Source organism: Neomonachus schauinslandi, chromosome 4 (assembly GCF_002201575.2).
Source record: "Neomonachus schauinslandi chromosome 4, ASM220157v2, whole genome shotgun sequence".
Classification (NCBI taxonomy): domain Eukaryota; kingdom Metazoa; phylum Chordata; class Mammalia; order Carnivora; family Phocidae; genus Neomonachus; species Neomonachus schauinslandi.
In genome coordinates, this window is record NC_058406.1 from 102,743,846 (window position 1) to 102,765,507 (window position 21,662).

General features: G+C 38.7%; 1 protein-coding gene across 2 annotated transcripts in view; it reads right to left on the minus strand.

Annotated features, from left to right (window-relative positions):
* ARNT (aryl hydrocarbon receptor nuclear translocator) overlaps positions 1-21,662 on the minus strand; it is a 74,481-nt gene that overhangs the window by 14,628 nt on the left and 38,191 nt on the right. Inside the window, exons 5-12 of one of the 2 annotated variants that reach the window (XM_021688129.2) lie at positions 18,849-18,893; positions 15,140-15,353; positions 11,339-11,552; positions 9,007-9,109; positions 7,466-7,531; positions 6,973-7,058; positions 5,378-5,439; positions 705-839 (exon numbers count right to left, since the gene is read on the minus strand). In XM_021688129.2, coding sequence (XP_021543804.1) covers positions 705-839; positions 5,378-5,439; positions 6,973-7,058; positions 7,466-7,531; positions 9,007-9,109; positions 11,339-11,552; positions 15,140-15,353; positions 18,849-18,893 — 925 coding nt within the window. Of the gene's footprint in view, positions 1-704; positions 840-5,377; positions 5,455-6,972; positions 7,059-7,465; positions 7,532-9,006; positions 9,110-11,338; positions 11,553-15,139; positions 15,354-18,848; positions 18,894-21,662 lie in introns of both variants that reach the window. The other variant, XM_021688127.2, reaches the window with a different exon arrangement.

Below are 21,662 nucleotides of genomic sequence, written 5' to 3' on the forward strand. Positions count from 1 at the left end.
AATCTTTTCCCCACTGAACTGTCTTGACACATTTGTTGAAAATCAGTTGACCATAAATGTGAAAAGAGACTCTATTCTGATCTATTGATCTATATATCTATCCTTATACTGATATCACACTACCTTGATGACAACAGCTTTATAACAGGTGTTGAATCAGGTAGTGTAAATCCTCCAACTTTGTTCTTTTTCAAGACCTCTTTTTTGCCAACTTCTTCACAGAGCCATAGCCAGAAGTCTCTCCTGGCTACAGTTTTGAAGGTTTGTATAATGATTTATTTCTCAACTCTGGTATAGCTACCTGCTCTGCTGAATGAGAAATCTCAATAAAATCATAATAACCAGTGCCAAACTTGCATATTTTGTAGGTTACTAAGTATCTAACCTAAGTGATTACAAAAATTATCTAATGATGGTCATACCATTATAACTAATTAAAATGAACAATTTTGCATTATCTGTATTAATATCAATAACAAAAAATAAATACATACTTATGCCCGCTGCTCCCACGTAATAGCAGCCATATTTTTCTAGATCGGATAAATAACATTGGTAGCAACCTGAGAATAAATTTAACTACAGAGAGAATAGGATCATCTCTTTTTCTGATCTGGGCCTGAAATGTTTTGGCTATTCTGGAATACATGATTGAATAATCTGAACAAACCAAGGGAAAACAGGCTTAAGCTCCAGCTCTTCACCTGTGGTTGGTAGCCAACAGTAGCCACACAGCGGTGATCCACAAAAGTGAAGATTCCCTCAATGTTGTGCCGAGAGATGAACTCTGTTGGTTGACAAACATTACTCATGTCTGTACAGTTGGGAGAACTAGTTACCTGAAAGTAAAGAGAAAAACAAGATAAAACGACACCATTCTTTATAGAGGCATTTCCCATCTCCTTATGGTCCTATACATAGGCATGAGGCTCCCAATTTTAGGAATTTCTGAGCTTCCACATCTCATCCAGAAAGGAAAAAATGACAATCACAATCAGAGAGGGCAAAAGGGCTAGTTCCACTCCTATATATGTACCCTTTACCAACTTTGTGAAGAAAGATAAAAATTCATTCAACCCAAAACTCATCTACTTTCATTTAGCTAGGTTGTGTTCATTACTGAGATTGCAAAATTAGTCCCCAGTAGCCAAGAAATTTATCTAATTTTATGAGAAGAATAAAAATAATTCCACTTTTCTAGTCATGTAATGATAAAATGAAAAGATCTCTCTTCTCCTGGGATGCCTGGGTGGCTCAGTCGGTTAAGCATCTGCCTTCGGCTCAGGTCATGAACCTAGAGTCCTGGGATCGAGCCCCGCATCGGGCTCCTTGCTCGGTGGAGAGCCTGCTTCTTCCTCTGCCTGCCGCTCCCCCTGCTTGTGCTCTGACAAATAAATAAAATCTTAAAAAAAAAAAAGATCTCTCTTCTCCTGCATAGAAGCAGGAGAAATTGGTTAGAATTAGAAAATTCAGCACTGTGAAGTTCACAGTATGAAAGATAAGGGGGAAAGATCTCCCTCCCTCTCTCATCCTTTTCAGCTTCTGCTATCCAAAAGAGAAGCAAACTATGAATGCCATGTTCTTCCCAAAATCTGGAGTTTCACAATATTCATTTATATTTGGAGAGTAAAAGAAAAATAACATGAATAAGTTCTGAAGGAAATTTCTTCTCATTGAAAATGGATGATATGGGACTTCCAGGGAAGATGGTGGAGTAGGAGGACCCTAAGCTGACCTCATCCCATAGATACAACTAGGTAACAGCCACATCAGTGTAAATAATCCAGAAAAGGACCCAAAGACTGGCAGAACAAACTCTCCCCAGCTAAATGTAGAGAAGAGGCCACACTGAAGAGAGTAGGAAGAGTAGAGACGCAGTCAGGAGCTAAAGGGATCCACTAAAAGGACCTGTGGACTGTCCGCAGGAGGGAAGGACTCCGTGGGCACAGAGAAGGGAGCGAAACGGACTCTCACACCAGGGAGCCCCATGGGGAAGACAAATTCCAGTAACATCTGGCTTTGAAACCAGAGGGGCCAAATTTCAAGAATTCTTACCAATAGCAGGGATTAAAATCTGGAACACTAAAGATTAGCAGGCTCATGGGAAAGCTGGGAGGGCAAGAGGAAACTAAGTCCCCACCCTTAAAGAGAGAGCACAACAAACAGCCCCATGGAGATACAGCATAGAAGCAGCACTCTGAAAAACACCTGGGGTATACAGGAGGGAGATCTGTTTACTAATTTCAGAGCATGTGCTGGAGGGGCAGGGATCACTGGAAGAATTCTCCAGTACTGAAGGAGCTGGCTAGTGTCATTTCCCTCCCCTGCCAGCACCCCCTTGGCACAAACACATGGACACCTGCAGGAACCAGTGTGATACCAACATTCACTACTTTACTTGCTAACAGAATGTCCCACCCATGCATACACCTGTGGGCACACCCCATCCAGCCAGGCTGCAACTCCAGGTCTCCTTCCATAGCAGACCCCTGCAAACATTGCTAACACCATGACCCCACCCCTGCATTCTCCTACAGTTCAGTGCTACTATATCTGGAAAATGCCTGGTCTGACTCAACTTAAGCCCATGGTAGCCCAAGACTGGTCCACTAACAATACAAAGACCAAACGCTGCCCACAATAGACAAAGAGAACCATTGCAAATGACTGGACTAAAGGCAAAAGGTGCTCAGCCACAACAGCAGGGCACATGCAGCACATATAGGAGACACCCCTGAAGCACCAGATTCTGGTGAAGAGGGGATGTTGCACTGCAGGCCACTACTTTCAAGAGCAGGAGATGTACCTGAATTTCCTAACACAAAGAAACAAAGAGTTAGACAAAATGAAGACACAGAGGAATATGTTCCAAATGAAACAACAGGACAAATCAAAGCAAGAGACCTAAACAGAACAGAGAGAAGTAATATGCCCGATGGAGATTTTAAAGTACAGTGGACTTGTGTCCACCTCAGTGAGACACTTAACCAAGACAGGAAAACATAAAAGAACCAATCAGAGATGAAAAGCTCATTAACTAAAATTAAAAATACACTAGATGGAATCGTAGACTAGAGGAAGCAGAAGAACAGATCAGCAAGCTGGAGGACAGAATAATGGGAAGCAATCAAGCCTGCTTGAGAGTGAGGGAGGGAAGGAAAAATATAAAAATGAAAACAGACTTAGGGAATTCAGTGACACCAGAAAGCATAAGAACATTCACATTATAGGGATCCCAGAAGAAGAAGAGAGAAGAAGGGGGGCGCAGAAAATTTATTTGAATAAATGATAGCTGACAACTTCCCAAATCTGGGGAAGGAAATAGAAATCCAGATCCAGAAGGCGCAGAGAGTCCCCAACAAAATCAACCTAGGGAGGTCCACACCAAGACATACAGTAACTAAACTGATAAAAAGTAGAGATAAAAAGAGAATTTTAAAAGCAGAAAGAAAAAAGAAATAGTTACGTACAAGGGAAAACCATAAGGTAATCAGTAGATTTTTCAGAAGAAACTTTGCAGGGCAGAGGGAATAGCATGATATATTCAAAGTGCTAAAAGAGAAAAACCTGCAGCCAAGCATGCTCTATCCAGCAAGCCTATTATTCACAACAGAAGGACAGATAAAGTTTACCAGACAAGCAAGAGTTACAGAAATTCATGACCACTAAACCAGCCCTCTAAGAAATGTTATAGGGCACTCTTTGAAACCAAAAGTAGGAGTAAGAAAAGTAGGAAACATAAAACCAGTAAAATTAAGTATGTTTATAAAAATCAGTCAAGGTATTCACAAAATAAAAGGGTGTAAAGTATGACACCAATATACCTAAAACTTGGAGGGGAGAGGAATAAAGAATGAGTTCAAACATAAGTAACCATCAACTTAATATAAACTGCTATATGCAAAAGGTGTTATACACAAACCTAATGATAACCACAAATTAAACCAGTAATAGGTACGCAAAAAATAAAGAGAAAGGTGGGGCACCTGGGTGGCTCAGTCGGTTAAGCACCTGCCTTCAGCTCAGGTCATGATTCCAGGGTCCTGGGATCAAGTCCCGCATCAGGCTCCCTGCTCAGTAGGGGAGTCTGCTTCTCCCTCCACTCTGCCCCTGCTCATATTCTCTCTCTTGCTCACGATCTCAAAAAAATAAATAAAATACTAAAAAAAAAAAAACCAGAAACAAAAAAACCACAAGAAACAAGTATTGGCCAAGGTGTGGAGAAAAAGGAACTCTCATGCACTGTTGGTGGGAATGCAAACTGATGCAGCCACTGCAGAAACAGTATGGAAGTTCCTCAAAAAATTAAAAAGAGACCTACCATATGATCCAGTAATGCCACTACTGGGTATTTACCAGAAGAAAAAAACAAAAACGCTAATTCAAAAAGATACATACACTGTTTACTGCAGCATTATTTACGACAGTCAAATTATGGAAGCAGCCCAAGTGTCCATCAAGATGAATGGATAAAGATGTGTGTGTGTGTGTGTGTATATGTATATACACACACACAATGGAATATTACTCAGAGAATATTTAAGAAATATAAGAAAGAAACACAAGAAGGAATGAAATCTTGCCATTTGCAACATGGATGGATCTGGAGAGTATAATTTTAAGTGAAAGAAGTCAGTCAGAGAAAGACAAATACCATTTCACATATATGTGGACTTCAAGAAACAAAACAAAGATAAAAAAGACAAACACAAAAACCAGACTCTTAACTACACAGAACAAACTGATAGTTACTAGAGGGGAGGTAGGTCTGGGGATAGGTGAAATAGGCGAAGGGGATTGAGTACATTTTTTCCTCTGCAAGTTTTTATTTGAATTCCAGTTAGTTAACATACAGTATAATATTAGTTTCAGGTGTTGAATTTATTGACACCTGGTGCTCATCACAAGTGCCCTCCTTAATACCCATCACCTATTTAACTCATCCTCCCACCCAAGAGTACACTTATGATGAGCACTGAATAAGGTATACCCGTGTTGAATCAATGGGCACCTGGATGGCTCAGTTGGTTAAGCGTCTCTTGATTTCAGCTCAGGTCATCATCTAGGGTCGTGAGATCAAGCCCCGAATTGGGTTCCATGCTGGGTGTACAGCCTGCTTAAGATTCTCTCTCTCCCTCTCCCTCTACCCATCCCCCCCACCTCTTTTCCTCTCTTAAAAAAAAAAAAAAAAGAATTGCTAAATCACTATACTGGACACCTCATATAACTAATATGCTATTAAATCAATATGACATCATATGTTAACTACACTGGAATTTAAATTTAAAAAAGTAAATGTACAAAGAAGACTAAAAAAAGAAAGGAAAAAGGAAAGAAAAGAAAACAGATAATACAGATGTGGAAAATTCATACTTGCCTGCAGTCTGCCAATGGCCACTAGGCAAAATTTGCTCCCCTGGCCAGCCTCTGGATCATCATCTGGAAGGGAGACACCTTCAGGAAGGTGAAGTTAAAAGGTTTAAGAGGGATCTCAAACTCAATTACCTTCAATTCAAATCGAAAAAGATTTAAAATACATGTAGGTACGAAGAGACTAGTTTTAAAACAACAGAGTGCTAAATAAGAATAAACAACTGCACAGAATTTACCATATATGCCAGATACTGTTTTAAGCATTTTTACATCTATTAATTCATATGCTTTACCCATATTAATTGTAATAAACTACAGAGTACAAGTCCCGCTCAAAGTATTCTAAAAAACTATGACGGTCAAACCAAACATATGAAGACAGTCATTTATTCTATGACTATACCATAGGCAGAGAACAGAGGTCTTGCCCAACTTGTGGTTTTAAAATAAGCAAACAACCAAAAATGAAATTAAACCAACATCAATAGTTACTTATGTCCTTTGGAAAGAGAGAAGCCAAAGTTTCAATGTTTTATGTGGAAAAGGGAAGAAGTTTGCATTTTCTCTCTAGTCTTTGCATATATATCATCTTTTTACCAAGAAAAATATTATTTGAGAGCAATACAGAAGTATAAAAGACCATATATGGCATATGTAGGGTTTATTCAGTATATAAACTAAAAAGCTCAAATGTCACTACACTTAGAATTTTTCTGAATTACACTTAACTACCATTTATTGAGTGCATACTATATGCCAGGCACTGGGCTAAGTGCTTTTCTTACATTAACTCTAATCCTCAAAATAATTCTACATGGGATATATTATCTCCAAATTATAGATGAGAACACTGAGGGGTTCTTTTTATAAAGGTCAAGTGTCTTACCCTAAGTTATACCATTAGTAAGTAACAATGCCAGAATCAAACCCAGGTTTTTCCGAATACAAAGTTTAATCTCTTCTCCAAATATATCACCTTGCCTCCCTTTTCTCTTAGTTTCCCTCTCCCTACAATCCCACTTCCCAATTACACCCATCCAGCAGGGAAGTAATAAAGTTGCTAAGATCTGGATATTCTGACAAACCAGTTTAAAAGGCTGATCCCCTGCACCCCAACCATCCTTCTCACATTTTCTGTTTGACTTCAAGTTCTTGTAAAGCTAATGTGCTCACATCTTGATTTAAAGCCTTTAAAGAGAATATCCCACTTATAAGTTACTACAATTAAGTCATTTCCTTCTTCTTCCTCAAAGTCATGCTCCTACTAGAAAGCTTTCCCAAATTAACTGCACTCAATGCCAAATGTTTCTTTGCACACAAATACTTAGAAAATAGGTATTCAGTATATATTATTATGAATCTGCACGTTTAAAAATTGCATTCTGTGACACAGCCAACACTGAATCATTTTCAAGTCTGAGTAATCCATCTCCCTAACTGGACTATAAAGGAGGGGCAAGAGCCTGCTTTTTCTTTCCTATTTTCTTATAGTTGATACCATGGTACATTTCACATACCAGGTACATGACAAATGTTAGCTAACTTTCTCAGACTCTGTGACAAACCTGCTGCACCATGGGAGAAATAAAACTTTCCTACCTGCTGGGGGCCAGGCCTTGATGTAGCCTGTGCAGTGGACCACCACAAAGTGAGGTTCCCCATCCTTCACAGAGCCAAGTCCATTCCTAGAAGAAGTACATGTGTGAGGAGAAAACCCTACCCAGTAACATTTAACAGGCAATGCTGGCTTAGTACCTTTAACTTTAGGCTCTTGGATGTTTAGAAAACTGGTCACTTTTTGACCTCTCCCACCCAAAAGTGACCACCATATTTCTGACCCTTGCCAAAGTAAAGAAACAGAAAGGTACTGCAGCAGGAAGAAAGTTGGTAAAGTGGTAGGGCAACTTCTTTAAACAAGATGAGCAAAAGAAGCTGTAAAAGTTCAGGAAAACATTGCCAAAAAAAAGTAACTGGGAAGTGAAGGATGAAGGTGAGGGCTGCTGAAGGAGTACTACATTAAGATAGCTGAAAAAGTGATGATCTTTACAGGTACTTGGCCATCCCTTTGGTTTTTCATTGTTTAGGATCTCACCGGCATCTGTTCCTCACAAAGCTCAATCTATTCATGGAGACTGGGTCCACCGAACTATTACCACACCTGTTTCAAAGAACGGAGAGATTAAAAGCAATTAAGCTGTGCTATTAAAGAACTTTCCATCCATTAACAGCCAGCAAAAAGGGCTCTGGATACAACTAGACACAGAAGGATAAGGAAGTCAGGCTTGATATTTCTGAAACTTGTAACTGCCCAGAATTTGAAGTTCAAAATGTTCCACATACTCTTCAAATACTATATATACTGACCTCTATATTGGGGTCAGTATACTTTTTGTGTAAAGGACCAGATGCTAAATATTTCAGCTTTTGTGGGTCATACAATCTGTTGCAACTAGCCATCAGAGCATGAAAACAGCCATAGACAATACATAAACAAATGCACATGGCTATGTTCCTATGAGGCTTTATGTACAAATAAAGAGTTGTGTTTTGCAGACTCCGGTTCTATACCACAACCCAATCTATTTGCCACATTTCTTTATTATTTATCTTGCTATTGCCGTGTACATAGGCCGTGTCCACATATTGGGACATTCTCTCCCACCCTGTCTACCTTATCTCATTTCTTTAAAATAATGGATAAAACTTACCTAGAGTTTCATATGTGCCAGGCATTATTCCAAGCATCTTTACACATATTTATTATCTCATGCTTATAACAACTTTATGAGGTTAATAATAATTCCCAATATTAGATGAAATCACAACACAAAATAGTCATGTAATCTGCTCAAGGTCTCAGAAGATAATAAGCGGCAAACCTAGCAGTCTAGGTTCAGAAGTTACTCTAAACCAGTAAGCAATATAATACTCAATTCTGTAACTCTCTCAGGAAACCTTTCTTAATATCCTACTCATCATTTCTAATAAGCATCCTCTCAGTACAATGTAGGCAATTTCCACTGTACAACCTGAATTTATTTTGTGACTTTAAGAGGTATCTTTTCTACCTATGTAGAATGTACCACCATACTTTCTTCAGAATACTAAAAACGTATAATTTATAATTATAAACACTAAATACTAACCAAAAGATATAAGAAAGTATCAATACTCTATGAAAAAAAAGAAAAATGAAGATATGGTCTAGTGCATGGATGTTGTCAGGTGATGTACTGGGAAAATACTATAGATTTTGGAATCCAACTACTCTGGATTAAAATCAAATCCTATACCAGACATTATCTATGTAATCCTGGGGAGTTAAATTTTTAGGTTTTTTTTTTTTTTTTTTTAAACAGCAGAATAGTAACCATGAATTCAACCCCAAAGAACAGATGTGGGAAATGAGATGACAACAATAAGTCTCTTATCATAGTATCTGGCATAGGAGGAATTCATTAAATTTTAGTTCCCTTATCAAACATTTCATTGTTATAATCCATATGAGTCTTGAGAGTTAAATTTAATCCAACTAGAGCTCAGATTTAAAAGTTTAACTGACCTAACCAGAAATCAAAGCCCCTGGTCTTAATTTTTCTTATGTCAAATCACAGTCCTCAGCCTGACTCTCACCTCATACGGCAAATAAATGATCTCCTTGAGCCCATACACATTCTCATGGAAGACTGCTGACCTTCTTTTTTCACTGTTCCAGTCTTCAGATCAAGGATACGCCCTGAAAAATGATGTGAAAAACAGTCTGGTCTGTTTTCTTGTATGTGGTGAAGAGGAACAGGAGAGACACTGGAGGCAAAGATAAATAAGTATCCTATTGATGCCCTCCCATCTCCTTGTTTATAAAAGAACAGGCCAAGTAGGGGATGGATTTTTTTCAAGTCCAAAATACCTCAACCCCCATCAATGAATGTTATTCTTAAATTCAAAGGCAGCACTGGAGAAAACCTTGTGTAAGGAAGGAAGGTGGGAGTGGAAAGTAGTGTTGGCAAGCAAGAGGCTAGGCTATATTCTTGGGTCTCATTTTTGTACACATACACATGCACGTGTGTGCACACATGCACACTGAGGGAAAGTCATTGTTTAAAAACAAATAATTTGGGGCGCCTGGGTGGCTCAAGTCAGCTGAGCATCTGCCTTTGGCCAGGTCACAATCTCAGGGTCCCAGGATCAAGCCCTACATTGGGCTCTCTGCTCAGTGGGGAGTCTGCTTCTCCCTCTCACTCTTCCTCTGTGTTCTTTCTCTCTCAAATAAATAAACAAAGTCTTTAAAAAATTAAAATAAAATAAAAATTAAAAAACAAAACAAATAATTTTATATGCTATAGTAACACAATATCTATCTCCAGCCAAAATTGTTCTTCCCTTTATTATATAGAAATGAATGGCAAGAGCGCCTGGGTGGCTCAGCTGGTTGTGTCTGCCTTCAGCTCAGATCATGATCCCAGGGTCCCGGGATCGAGTCCCACAACAGGCTCCCTGCTCAGTGGACAGCCTGCTTCTCCCTCCCTCTGCTGCTCCCCCTGCTTGTGTGCTCTCTCTCTGTCAAAGAAATAAATAAAATCTTAAAAAAAAAAAAAAAAGAAATGAATGGCAACTTTTGGAAAAAAGAACTAGAAACATGAAATCCATAAAGACCTAAAAGAAGGGAAAACTAAAACACAATTAATAAAACCAAAATCTTGCCATTTGAAAAATGACATGGATGGAACTAGACGGTATTATGCTAAGGGAAATAAGTCAATCAGAGAAAGACAATTATCATATGATCTCATTGATATGTGGAATTTAAGAAACAAAACAGGATCAGAGGTGAAGAGAGGAAAAAATAAGACAAAATCAGAGAGGGAGATAAACCATAAGAGACTCTTAATCATAGGAAAGAAACTGAGGGTTGCTGGAGGGGAGAGGAGTGGGGGGATGGAGTAACTGGGTGATAGACATTAAGAAGGGCAGTGATATAATGAGCACTGGGTATTATATAGGACTGATGAATCATTGACCTCTACCTCTGAAACCAATAATACATTATACGTTAATTAGCTGAATTTAAATAAGTAAAAATAAATAAAACTATAATGGACTTCCTTGTATTTTATTACCAGTTTTTTTTAAAAGATTCTATTTATTTATTTATTTAATGAGAGAGAGGGAGAGAACACATGTGTACATGTGTGTGCATGAGCACAGGGAAGGGCAGAGGGAGGAGAGAGAGAATCTCAAGCAGACTCCAGCTCAGTGTGGAGCCTGACACGGGGCTTGATCCCAAGACTCTGAGATCACAATCGGAGTCAAAATCAAGAGTTGGGACACTCAACCAACTAAGCCACCCAGGCCCCCCTTAATTACCAGTTTTGATCTGCTTTCACTTTAAATTTTTTTCCAGAGTTGCTTAAGAAGCAGATGTGTTTCCTATAGCCAAACTCTGCAAAAGGACTGAACAGCATTAAAATAGGGTGAAGAAAAAAATAAATAAAAATAAGACAAAAAATAGTACAGATACAAAAAACAACAGTAACAACTTTTATACTGATAACCACTCCTCTTTAAAATAAAAATCTATTAAATAGAACCCAGTATATAAAGCCAAAGATATGCACAAACAGGTAGAAAAAAATACCAGGTAATTACCCATACAAATGAGACAGAAACATGGATAACTTAATTCTTTTAGAATGGAAAAAAAAGTTCATTGTAGATTTGGTTTTTACTGTTTTATTTACAGTAATTAACTTTTATATGTGCACTGGCACTCAAGAAACATTTTCTAACGATAAGCTACAAATTGTATTATCTGCGTGTGGATAGAAAAAAAATGATTATATTCATTATGGGAGAAAATTCTAGATTTGACAGATTCAATGAACAAACTGAAGAGCTAAAACACCTCTTCTGTTTCAGGAAAAAAAGAAAGGGCTTCCCATTCATTTTCCATCCACATAATTCGTACCTGTCAGGGCATTTTCTGAGGTGGAAAGCTGCTCACGAAGTTTGTCCACGTCATCTGGATGCACCTGATCATAGAGTGTGCTACCAAACCATTCAGACTGTGGCTGGTTCAAAACTGGGGTCACTGAGTCAGAGACATAAACCACCCGGCCTGTCTCACATGAGACAATAAACAGAAAGCCATCAGCTGCCTCCAAGATCAAATGTTTGAGTTCCTGCCCAAAAAAGAGAAATAAAAGTTAATACTGAACTCTTAAAAGCCAAGAATTATTCATGGAAAGAAGTAACACATTTCAGGCCTTATGCACCTTTCCCTAAGCAATTGCTGGCTTCTGCCTGATCCACAGCCCCAGCTTTGCACTCCAAATGTAACTGCTTTCACAATAGCTAAATTTTCTAACAGATATTTCTTCAATCTCTCTGTCACTATTCACCTCCTCCTCTTTATCTCAGGACTCAAGATGGGGAATAAAAAGGTTTCCCACTAACAAAAATTTAGTCCTTGATCTCACCCCCTCTGGTCTCTTTTTAGGATCTTGCTCTATAAATACTCCCATTTTCACTCTCTTTCCCCTCAGATCTATAAACATGATCAAGTTTTCTCAATTCTATACAAATCTTTCCTCAATTTTGCCCAACTCATCTCTTTTTCAGTGCCGAGTTTATATTAAGAGTAATGTTATATTCACTGGTTTTATTCTCTTACCTTTCACTTATTTCTCAATCCCACTACAACTGTCACTCTAAACCATTCATATTGTTTGCAGCAGGTTAACAATGTTCTCCTGACTGCCAATTCAAGTCCCCTTTCCTGGGTCTTTATCATGTTACTCAATCTCTCCAGAATCTGGTAATGTTATCCACGTCATCCTTTTAAGTTTTATTTTCCTCTAGCTTCTACTACACCCTCTTCCAACTTTTGCTGCCTTTCTAAATGTCCCTTCTCTGCTTCAGGCACCCTTCCCTTTGTTCAAGTCTTTTTTTTTTTTTTAAAGATTTTTTATTTATTTATTTGACAGAGACAGAGACAGCGAGAGTGGGAACACAAGCAGGGGGAGTGGGAGAGGGAGAAGCAGGCTTCCCGCCGAGCAGGGAGCCCGATCAACATGCCTTTCTTACTCTTAGAAGTCTTTGCTAACCATCCCCATTCTATTCACTTTAGCCATCCCTCCATCCCAGGACTCTGGGATCATGACCTGAGCAGAAGGCAGCCGCTTAACGACTAAGCCACCCAGGCGGCCCCTGTTCAAGTCTTAAGTATAGATATTTCCAAGGTTCTATCTTAAGTTCTCTTCTCTATTTATACCATACTCTCTCCCTGAGAAATTATATCCACTCCTCCCTGCCATGAAATGATGCCCAAGTCTGTATCTCTAGACTCGCCTAAACTTTTTTCTTTAGCTTTAAGCAGACCTAAATTCCAACCAACTGTTAAAACATTTGCAATTTAGATATTCTACCAGCAACTCAATTTCAACATCTCAAAACCGGTCATATTTTCCCCTCCAAAGAACACTCCTCTGTGCTCTTCTAGCATTTCCTTTCTTATTAACAGTATCACCTTCCTCTCAGGATACAAGACTTAAAATCTAATTACTCTCTCTCCTGCTCCAGTGGTAACTGTTTTATTAATTCTATTTCCAATAACTACATCATTGTCCTAGTTATCTTATGCCAAGTCTCAAATCCAGCCTTAAAATACTCTGTATCAACTAATACAATTTTTCTTGGGAGAGAGATGGGGAGAGGCAAAAAGAGAAGGAGAATCCCAAGTAGGCTCCACGCCCAGCGCAGAGCCAACTCGGGGCTCGATCTCATGACTCTGAGACCATGACCTGAGCCAAAATCAAGAGTCGGACACTTAAACTGATTGAGCCACCCAGGCACCCCATTGACTGACACATTTTTGATGGCTCCCTACTGCCTAAAAATTAATATCTAAATTTTGTAACGTAACACCTAAATACTCCATGATAAGGTCCCAGCCTACCTCCCTATTATCATCTCCCAAGGCTTGCTAAACTATTTCATTTGCCTTGAATAATCCAATCATTCTCACTAGGCATTTGCTCAAGTTATTCACAGTATTTATGACACAAATCCCTTACCTTTCCTTTTCCATGTTTATATTTCTACAGAACTTTAATACTGCACCTCTATGATAGAACTAATTGTGTGTTTATATTGTGATTTACTTATTTACATGTCTCTTTCCACTAGTGATTATCTCTTATCTCTGTTCTTCTCATAGCACAAAGCACCTGGTTAGCCCACAAAAGGTGCATAAACTGGAGTCTGTTCAATCAGTATCTCTATGTGTATTGTTAGATTAACTGATTAACTATTTCAAAGTACATATATCTAAAATCCATGCTATATGTGTTTTCATATAGACACTCTTATTTGGAAAATCATTCTTATTACTTTCTTCCAAACCACATTCCTTCCTTCTAATCCTCTGAATAAAAGAGTGACATTATAGGTCAATTTTTTCTTCCTTATGTTTCCTGTATCTTCCAAAATTTTCTGCAATAACCATGTATTACTTTTAATAATCAAAAGAGAACATGCCTTTCTTACTCTTAGAAGTCTTTGCTAACCATCCCCACTCAAACCTGGTCATTCTATTCACTTTAGCCATCCCTCCATTATATATTTATCTAGTCCCATATAAAGTATTAATAAGTTTTAAAGAAAGATTATTTCTCGGGGTGCCTGGGTGGCTCAGTCAGTTGTGTCCGACTCTTGGTTTTGGCTCAGGTTATGATCTCATGGGTCGGGAGATCTAGCCCCACACTGGGCTCCATGCTCAATGGGGAGTTGCTTGAGATTCTCTCCTTCTCCTCCTGCTCCTCCCCCTGCTCATATTCGGTCTCTCTCTCATAAACAAACAAACAAACAAACAAATAAATAAATAAAATCATTTTAAAAAGATATTTCTTCTCTGTATGCATTTTCCTCTCATTTTTCACTATGTGTGTATCCAGCCACTCAAAAATTCATATTCAGACTCACTTCCACTCACTCACATATTCATACTCAGATTAAGTTCCTGAGAGGCTAGAAATGTTTTTGTCTTCCCTATTTTTCTCATTACATGTAACAGAGCACATCTCTAAGGAACGATGACTGCCTTGTTAGACTCCTTTTATCACTAAAACTGAAAGCTGCTTCAGGAATAAGAAACAGTTTTCTTCCATCTTCTATAACCCTAAAGCCAAGGAAGAGAACAGGTTCCATGGACACAGTCATCTCTTCTTCCTACAATTCTACTCTTGTTTCACCTTATAGACTATATTCATGAGTGAAGTTTAAAATACATATAAGCTTGGGGCACCTGGGTGGCTCAGTTGGTTAAGTGTCTGCCTTCAGCTCAGGTCATGATCCCACGGTCCTGGAATTGAGCCCTGCGCTGGGGGGGCGGGGTGTCCCCTGCTCAGCGGGGAGTCTGCTCCTCCCCCACCGCCGCTTGTGTGCACATGCTCTCTCAAAATAAATACAATCTTTAAAAAAATAAATAAAATAAAATACCTAATAAGCTTGTTAAATAATTTACATAAGTCTTCTGTACTTCTCACTGTTCCAATGCTAATAAATATAAGAGCCAGGAACTGAAACTACTTTCCCATGGTATGAATTTTTCCTTAACCCAGCTGAATTCTTGTAGTTTAAGCAATCTACAGACTCAGCTTGGCTCTGACTCTCAATATAAGGCACTAGTTAGAATTATGGTCATCTACCCCGAAAAGATCAAAATTTTCAACAGATTCTAGACTATCTCAGATTTATACATCCCAGAGACCTGATCAGTGAGGAACGAAGGCTTGTAGGTGCCATCAGTGGATGTATTCCCAGTTCCTCTCAAGGACTTCATGTGAGACACTGCCATGCGTAAGATGGTTAGCTTGTCTGGTTTTCGAGCCAGGGCACTACAGGTGGGCACCATGTCTGACAGTTCTGTGATGTAGGCTGTCATCTTGTTCCGTCGCCGCCGTTCAATTTCACTATGATTTTCCCTGCATGGAGAGAGGAGAAGCCCCACCCAGGTGGTCACATCTGGCCATTTGGGAGGCGGGAAGAGTGATATAAATAGGGAGTGAGCTGCTGAAGAAATGTAGCTTTTAGATTTAGGAGTATTTAAGTCTCGGAAGATAGAGTCAAGTTTGCCAACCTTCTCATGCAGGACAAGCATGGAATAGAAACCAACAAGGCAGACAGAGAATAAGCAGATAGGAGCAATTCTCCCTATCTCCTGGAAACTTCACTTCCTATGTAAATTACCACTCCCCCAAACAAAACCAAACAAAACAAAAAATGTTTCAAAAAGTGATAGTCTTAAAAGATGTTGATTTTATTCATGTTATTTCCCGAGACAAATAATCTTGGTTTGGCTGACTCCATGTTTCCTAATTCAACTTTTTAAGGCTGAAAATAAAATGACCAGTTTTTTCCAACACAAGTATATTGCCCAACAGCTGATAAAAGAATTGACAGTATAGATTCCTTTGGTCTATAAAATGTTGCCTGTTCTAAGCTTCTCTCTTACTCTTAACACTAGAAGGCAGAACTGGAAGATTTTGAAGTTTTCTTTGTCTCACTAATGCACAAAGTCCTATCTTCTCTATCTGGGTGTGGTGCCAGTGTACTGAGCTCAAGAGATTTTAAGGTAACTCTATGGTCAAATAATCTTCAACAAAGCAGGAAAAAATATGCAATGGAAAAAAGACAGTCTCTTCAATAAATGGTACTGGGAAAATTGGACAGCCACATTCAGAAGAATGAAACTCGACCATTCTCTAACACCATACATAAAGATAAACTCAAAATGGATGAAAGACCTCAATGTGAGACAGGAATCCATCAAAATCCTAGAGGAGAACATAGGCAGTAACCTCTTTGACATTGGCGACAGCAACTTCTTTCAAGATACATCTCCAAAGGCTAGTGAAACAAAAGCAAAAATGAACTTTTGGGACTTCATCAAGATAAAAAGCTTCTGCAAAGCAAAGGAAACAGTCAACAAAACAAAGAGGCAACCCACAGAATGGGAGAAGATATTTGCAAATGACAGTACAGATAAAGGGCTTGTATCCAAGATCTACTAAGAACTTCTCAAACTCAACACCCAAAAAACAAATAATCAAGTCAAAAAATGGGCAGAAGACATGAACAGACACTTCTCCAAAGACATACAAATGGCTAACAGACACATGAAAAAATGTTCATCATCATTAGCCATTAGGGAAATTCAAATCAAAACCACACTGAGATACCACCTTACACCAGTTAGAATGGCAAAAACTGACAAGGCAAGAAACAACAAACGTTGGAGAGGTTGTCAAGAAAGGAGAACCCTCTTACACTGTTGGTGGAAATGCACGTTGGTACAGCCACTTTGGAAAACAGTGTGGAGGTGCCTCAGAAAATTAAAAATAGAGCTATCCGATGACCCAGCAATTGCACTCCTGGGTATTTACCCCAAAGACACAGACGTAGTGAAAAGAAGGGCCATATGCACCCCAATGTTCATAGCAGCAATGTCCGCAATAGCCAAACTGTGGAAAGAGCCGAGATGCCCTTCAACAGATGAATGGATAAAGAAGATGTGGTCCATATATACAATGGAATATTACTCAGCCATCAGAAAGGATGAATACCCAACTTTTACATCAACATGGATGGGACTGGAGGAGATTATGCTAAGTGAAATAAGTCAAGCAGAGAAAGTCAATTATCATATGGTTTCACTTATTTGTGGAACATAAGGAATAGCATGGAGAACATTAGGAGAAGGAAGGGAAAAATGATGGGGGGGGGAATCGGAGGGAGAGATGAACCATGAGAGACTATGGACTCTGAGAAACAAACTGAGGGTTTTAGAGGGGAGGGGGGTTGGGGGGATGGGTTAGCCCGGTGATGGGTATTAAGGAGGGCATGTACTACATGGAGCACTGGGTGTTATACGAAAACAATGAATCGTGGATCACTATGTCAAGAACTAATGATGTATTGTATGGTGACTAACATAACATAATAAAATAAAATTAAAAAAAGAGAGATCTACTAGAGGTCCCTTCTGGGTCTCCAGCTGGAGCAAAATGAATTAGAGAGTAAAAGTGGAGTGGGGAGGAAAAGGCCTGAAAACAGACAATTTGGATCTCAACAGGGTAAGTGGATCACATCTCCAATGCTGATTTCCTCAAAATCGAGACAAAATCTTATCATTGTTAAAAAATAATAATCCAGTAGTTTTCAAGTTGGATTTCTGAAAAGCCCCATAGTTCCTCAGTGTCTTCCATGGGGATGCCTCAAAGAAAGAACCGAACAACATGCTGCATTTCTGCTTCTCCTTGAGCAGCTTTTGCTTTATCTTTTATATTTACTTCCATTACCACTTAAGGATCCTATCTGAATAAAAGTTCTTTGTCAAAACAAAAAGAAAGATAAAAACAACTGGTCTAACATAAATCTCTTTATAAGAACAAACTAAGGTTAAGAAGTTAACTAAATGACTTTCCCAAAGGCAGCATTCATTCCCAATTAATGCAATGGTTTTCCCACCATACCATGCCAAATCAGCTTTCTGAAGAGGTAGAGTTAGCAGGAAATGACAACAAAATGAGCTTGTGGCCCCGCTGGAAAAGGTAATGAGATAAGGGGGTAAAGTAGTAAAAACAGGTATTGGTATCAATGATCTATCTCCTACTGAATGGTCCCAAATCACAGAAGCAAGAAAAAAGAAAAATTTGAGCACACCATTAGTATCCTAGTATTTCTACCTTATCAACAACAGTCTCCAAAGAGAACTCTAGAGTCTCCTTTCCAAATGGCAAAAAGATCTCACCACGTAAGTCCATATTTGTTAATTTGCCTGAGAAACATAACATTCTACTTTCAAACTTAAAGCACCCATCTTCCTAGTATCTGACAGATTTCTGACACCAAAGGCCAGAAGGCTACTCTTTTAAAAAGCCATATCAAGGCTGCTAAAACTTTTCTGGAAAACCACAAAAGATTCAATCACCAAAGCAAGACCAGTACTGCTATGACACAGTAATCTAGCCTGTGAGTCTACACAGGAAATAAGGGTGTGCTTTCTAGAGAGGTACAGAATAAATGCTAAGGCCTAAATATTGGGAACCAACTGCAAACACAAATATATTTATTAGTCTTCTGATAAAAAAGTATGCCCCTGCTAAAGCACCAACTGGCACCACTGCCCTGCTTCTAAAGCCTTTTATTCTGTGAAATAGTGCTGAGATAAAGAGGAAAAGAGAAAACTATAAAACTAATAGCAATTTCTTAAATTCCTTAGTAAAGTTCCCTCAACTCACCCACTTTCTGAGGGGGAGGCCAAAGTTCCTGTTACACACAAACTTCTAAAAAATCTTGTCCTCTCTTGCCACAGATAAGGAAAAACACAAAGAGAAAGGGGAAGAAAAGAGCAGAGTAAGAAAGAGGAAAAAGCAGCATCATCTGCTTCATCATGCTGAAAGACACTGTTCTCCTACCTGGCAAGTCTCTCTTTATCCGCAGAGCTCTGCTCATCATCCGACCTAAAAATAGAATTAATGAACTAAGCTAAAATTAAAATAAAAAGAAAGAAAAAAAGAAAGATGGATGGATGGATGGATTGATGGAAGGAAGTAGAGGGGAAAGGAAAGGAAAAAGGAAATAGAACAAAATAGATGCAGAGAAGGGAAAATTAAAATATGGACAGGAACCTTGCCCATAACTCTACAAAGCCATTTGTTAGGATAAAAAAAAGTAACTTACAGGACAAAGGTTGACATAAAAGCAAGGCCATTATTCATTATAAATTAACATAGTCTGAACACAGAAAGCATTTTGCCAATCAATCTCTGTACAGACCAACAATATATAGTTTGAACAAGAACCAAATGAGGGAATACCATTCTCACACACTGCAACCAATCTGGAAATAAAATGATATCCACATATGCTATTCTTTTTTATTTTTAAGATTTATTTATTTATTTGAGGGGGGGGAAGGTGCAGAGGGAGAGGGAGAGACAGAATACTCAAGCAGACTCCCTACTAAGCACAGAGTCTGACATGGGGCTTGATCCCAGGACCCCGAGATCACAACCTAAGCCAAAATCAAGAGTTGGCCACTTAACCAACTGAGCCACCCAGGTGCCCCCCACATATGCTATTCTATAATAAAAAAAACAAAGAGTAAATCATAAGAATGTCAAACAAATGATCACAAATACAATCTCTCTGTAACACGCAGACACACACACATGCTCTCACAGACAGACACAGACAAAATAACCAAACAGATTTCACTGGAGAAATTACATAAATAAAACTTAAGAATTAGGTTTCTGGCACATCCCCTATCATTGATTTGATACTAAAGTAGTAAATTTCTATTTATTCACTCTCCCATTTCTTTGCAGTAAAGCCCCAAAACTGCTGGATCCCCACTGTCAACTCCCCCTCCCCTGGACGGGGCTACAAAGGATCACCACTAAGTTTTTCTGGAAAACTGAAAACTATAAGGGTTGGTGGCAACTGAAGAAACATCAAGGTGTTGGTAGGCCAGTATACCAGTAATCAATCCCATTAAAAACAATATATATATAGATATAGATTAAGAAGCCTCAAATAAAATGTCTAAGCATGATGTATTAACAGGCTGAAACACTATTTCATTATTAAAAGTGACATGTACAGAGGCCAAAGTGACATGTACAGAGGCACCTGGGTGGCGCAGTCGGTTAAGTGTCCGAATCTTGGTTTTGGCTCAGGTCATGATCTCAGGATGGTGAGATGGAGCCCCATGACAGGCTCTGTGCTTGGTGTGGAGCCTGCTTGGGATTCTCTGTCTCTCTCCCCCTGCCCCTCCCTCCCATGCTCACTGGCTTGCTTGTTCTCTTTCTCACTCTAACATAAATAAATCTCAAAAAAAAAAAAAAAATGACGTGTAAAAAGAAAAGCAAAACCTGGGAAAAAGGAAAAAAAAAGATCCAAAATTACACAGTAATAAGAACATAAATATGAAATTTACCTATACTGATGAGAAACACAAGAGAATTGCCTTATATTCAGTAGTTTAAAGTTTCATGTTCATTGGTTATTATGGTTCCTTAACAAACTACAAATCCTTTTTTCAAAAAATTGAGAAAATACATACATTTTCAGCTTTACAGACCTTCTACGGAATTCCCAAGGAGAATATGTGAGGTGAATTGGCACAACCTAAGTTGTTTGAAAGAAAGTTAAATATCTAAAATTCCTATTATTACTACTCCTACTACTACAAATCCATAACCCCTTAACCACTCTAGTATTTCTGAATGAAATATGTGAATGTATAAATATTTATATTAAGTAGGACAAATGAAGACTAAAATAATTCAGGTCATGTCTTCATAGCTTTTTGGAATTTCAATCAAGAGACTGTTAACCTGTATGACCAGTACTATTTGATGGCTTGACTATCTTTCTATCTATCTTTCTTTTCTTTCCTCTCTTTCTTTCTTTTTCTTTCAGCAATCTCTACATCCAACGTGGGGCTTGAATTCAGGACCCTAAGAAGAGGAGCTGCATACTCTACTGACTGGGCCAGCCAGGTGCCCATGAATGCTTGACTTTCCAATGCAGCTTGAGACACTATTTCCCAAATATCCATAATTAACTTCTCATTTTAGAGATGGTTTATACCCTAAAGTATTTATAAGTATCTATTTCAATAAATAAATTACTTGAAAATCTCTTAAATTCACTCCTTTCCTATTGCCATTGCTTCCACTCTAGCCCAGGCACTCATGATTTTATAGCTATCCTCGCATCTACCTCCCTGACTATAGTGCTTCTCTTTAATCAATCTTATACACTGCTACTAGAGAAAATCCCACATGCATTTTATTTATTAAAATCTCTTATTCAAAGCCCATGATGGCATCTTACTGCTTCAGATAGTTATAAGCTACTCTGACTGGTATTTCTTAGCCCTCTACGTCAGTGGTTCTCAAGGTATGGTCCCCAGACTAGCAACATCGGCAATAAATATAAGAACTCAGTTAAGCTCTGGATTTTTGATTATTCATTTTTCTGAGGTGGCTGCAAACTCAATTTTTAAAAAACAAACTAATTTGGGCGCCTGGGTGGCTCAGTCGGTTAAGCGTCTGCCTTCAGCTCAGGTCATGATCCTGGGGTCCTGGGATCGAGTTCCACGTCAGGCTCCCCGCTCAGCAGGGAGCCTGCTTCTCCCTCTGCCTCTGCCTGCCGCTCCCCCTGCTTGTGCTCTCTCTCTCTTTCTGTCAAATAAATAAATAAAATCTTAAAAAAAAAAC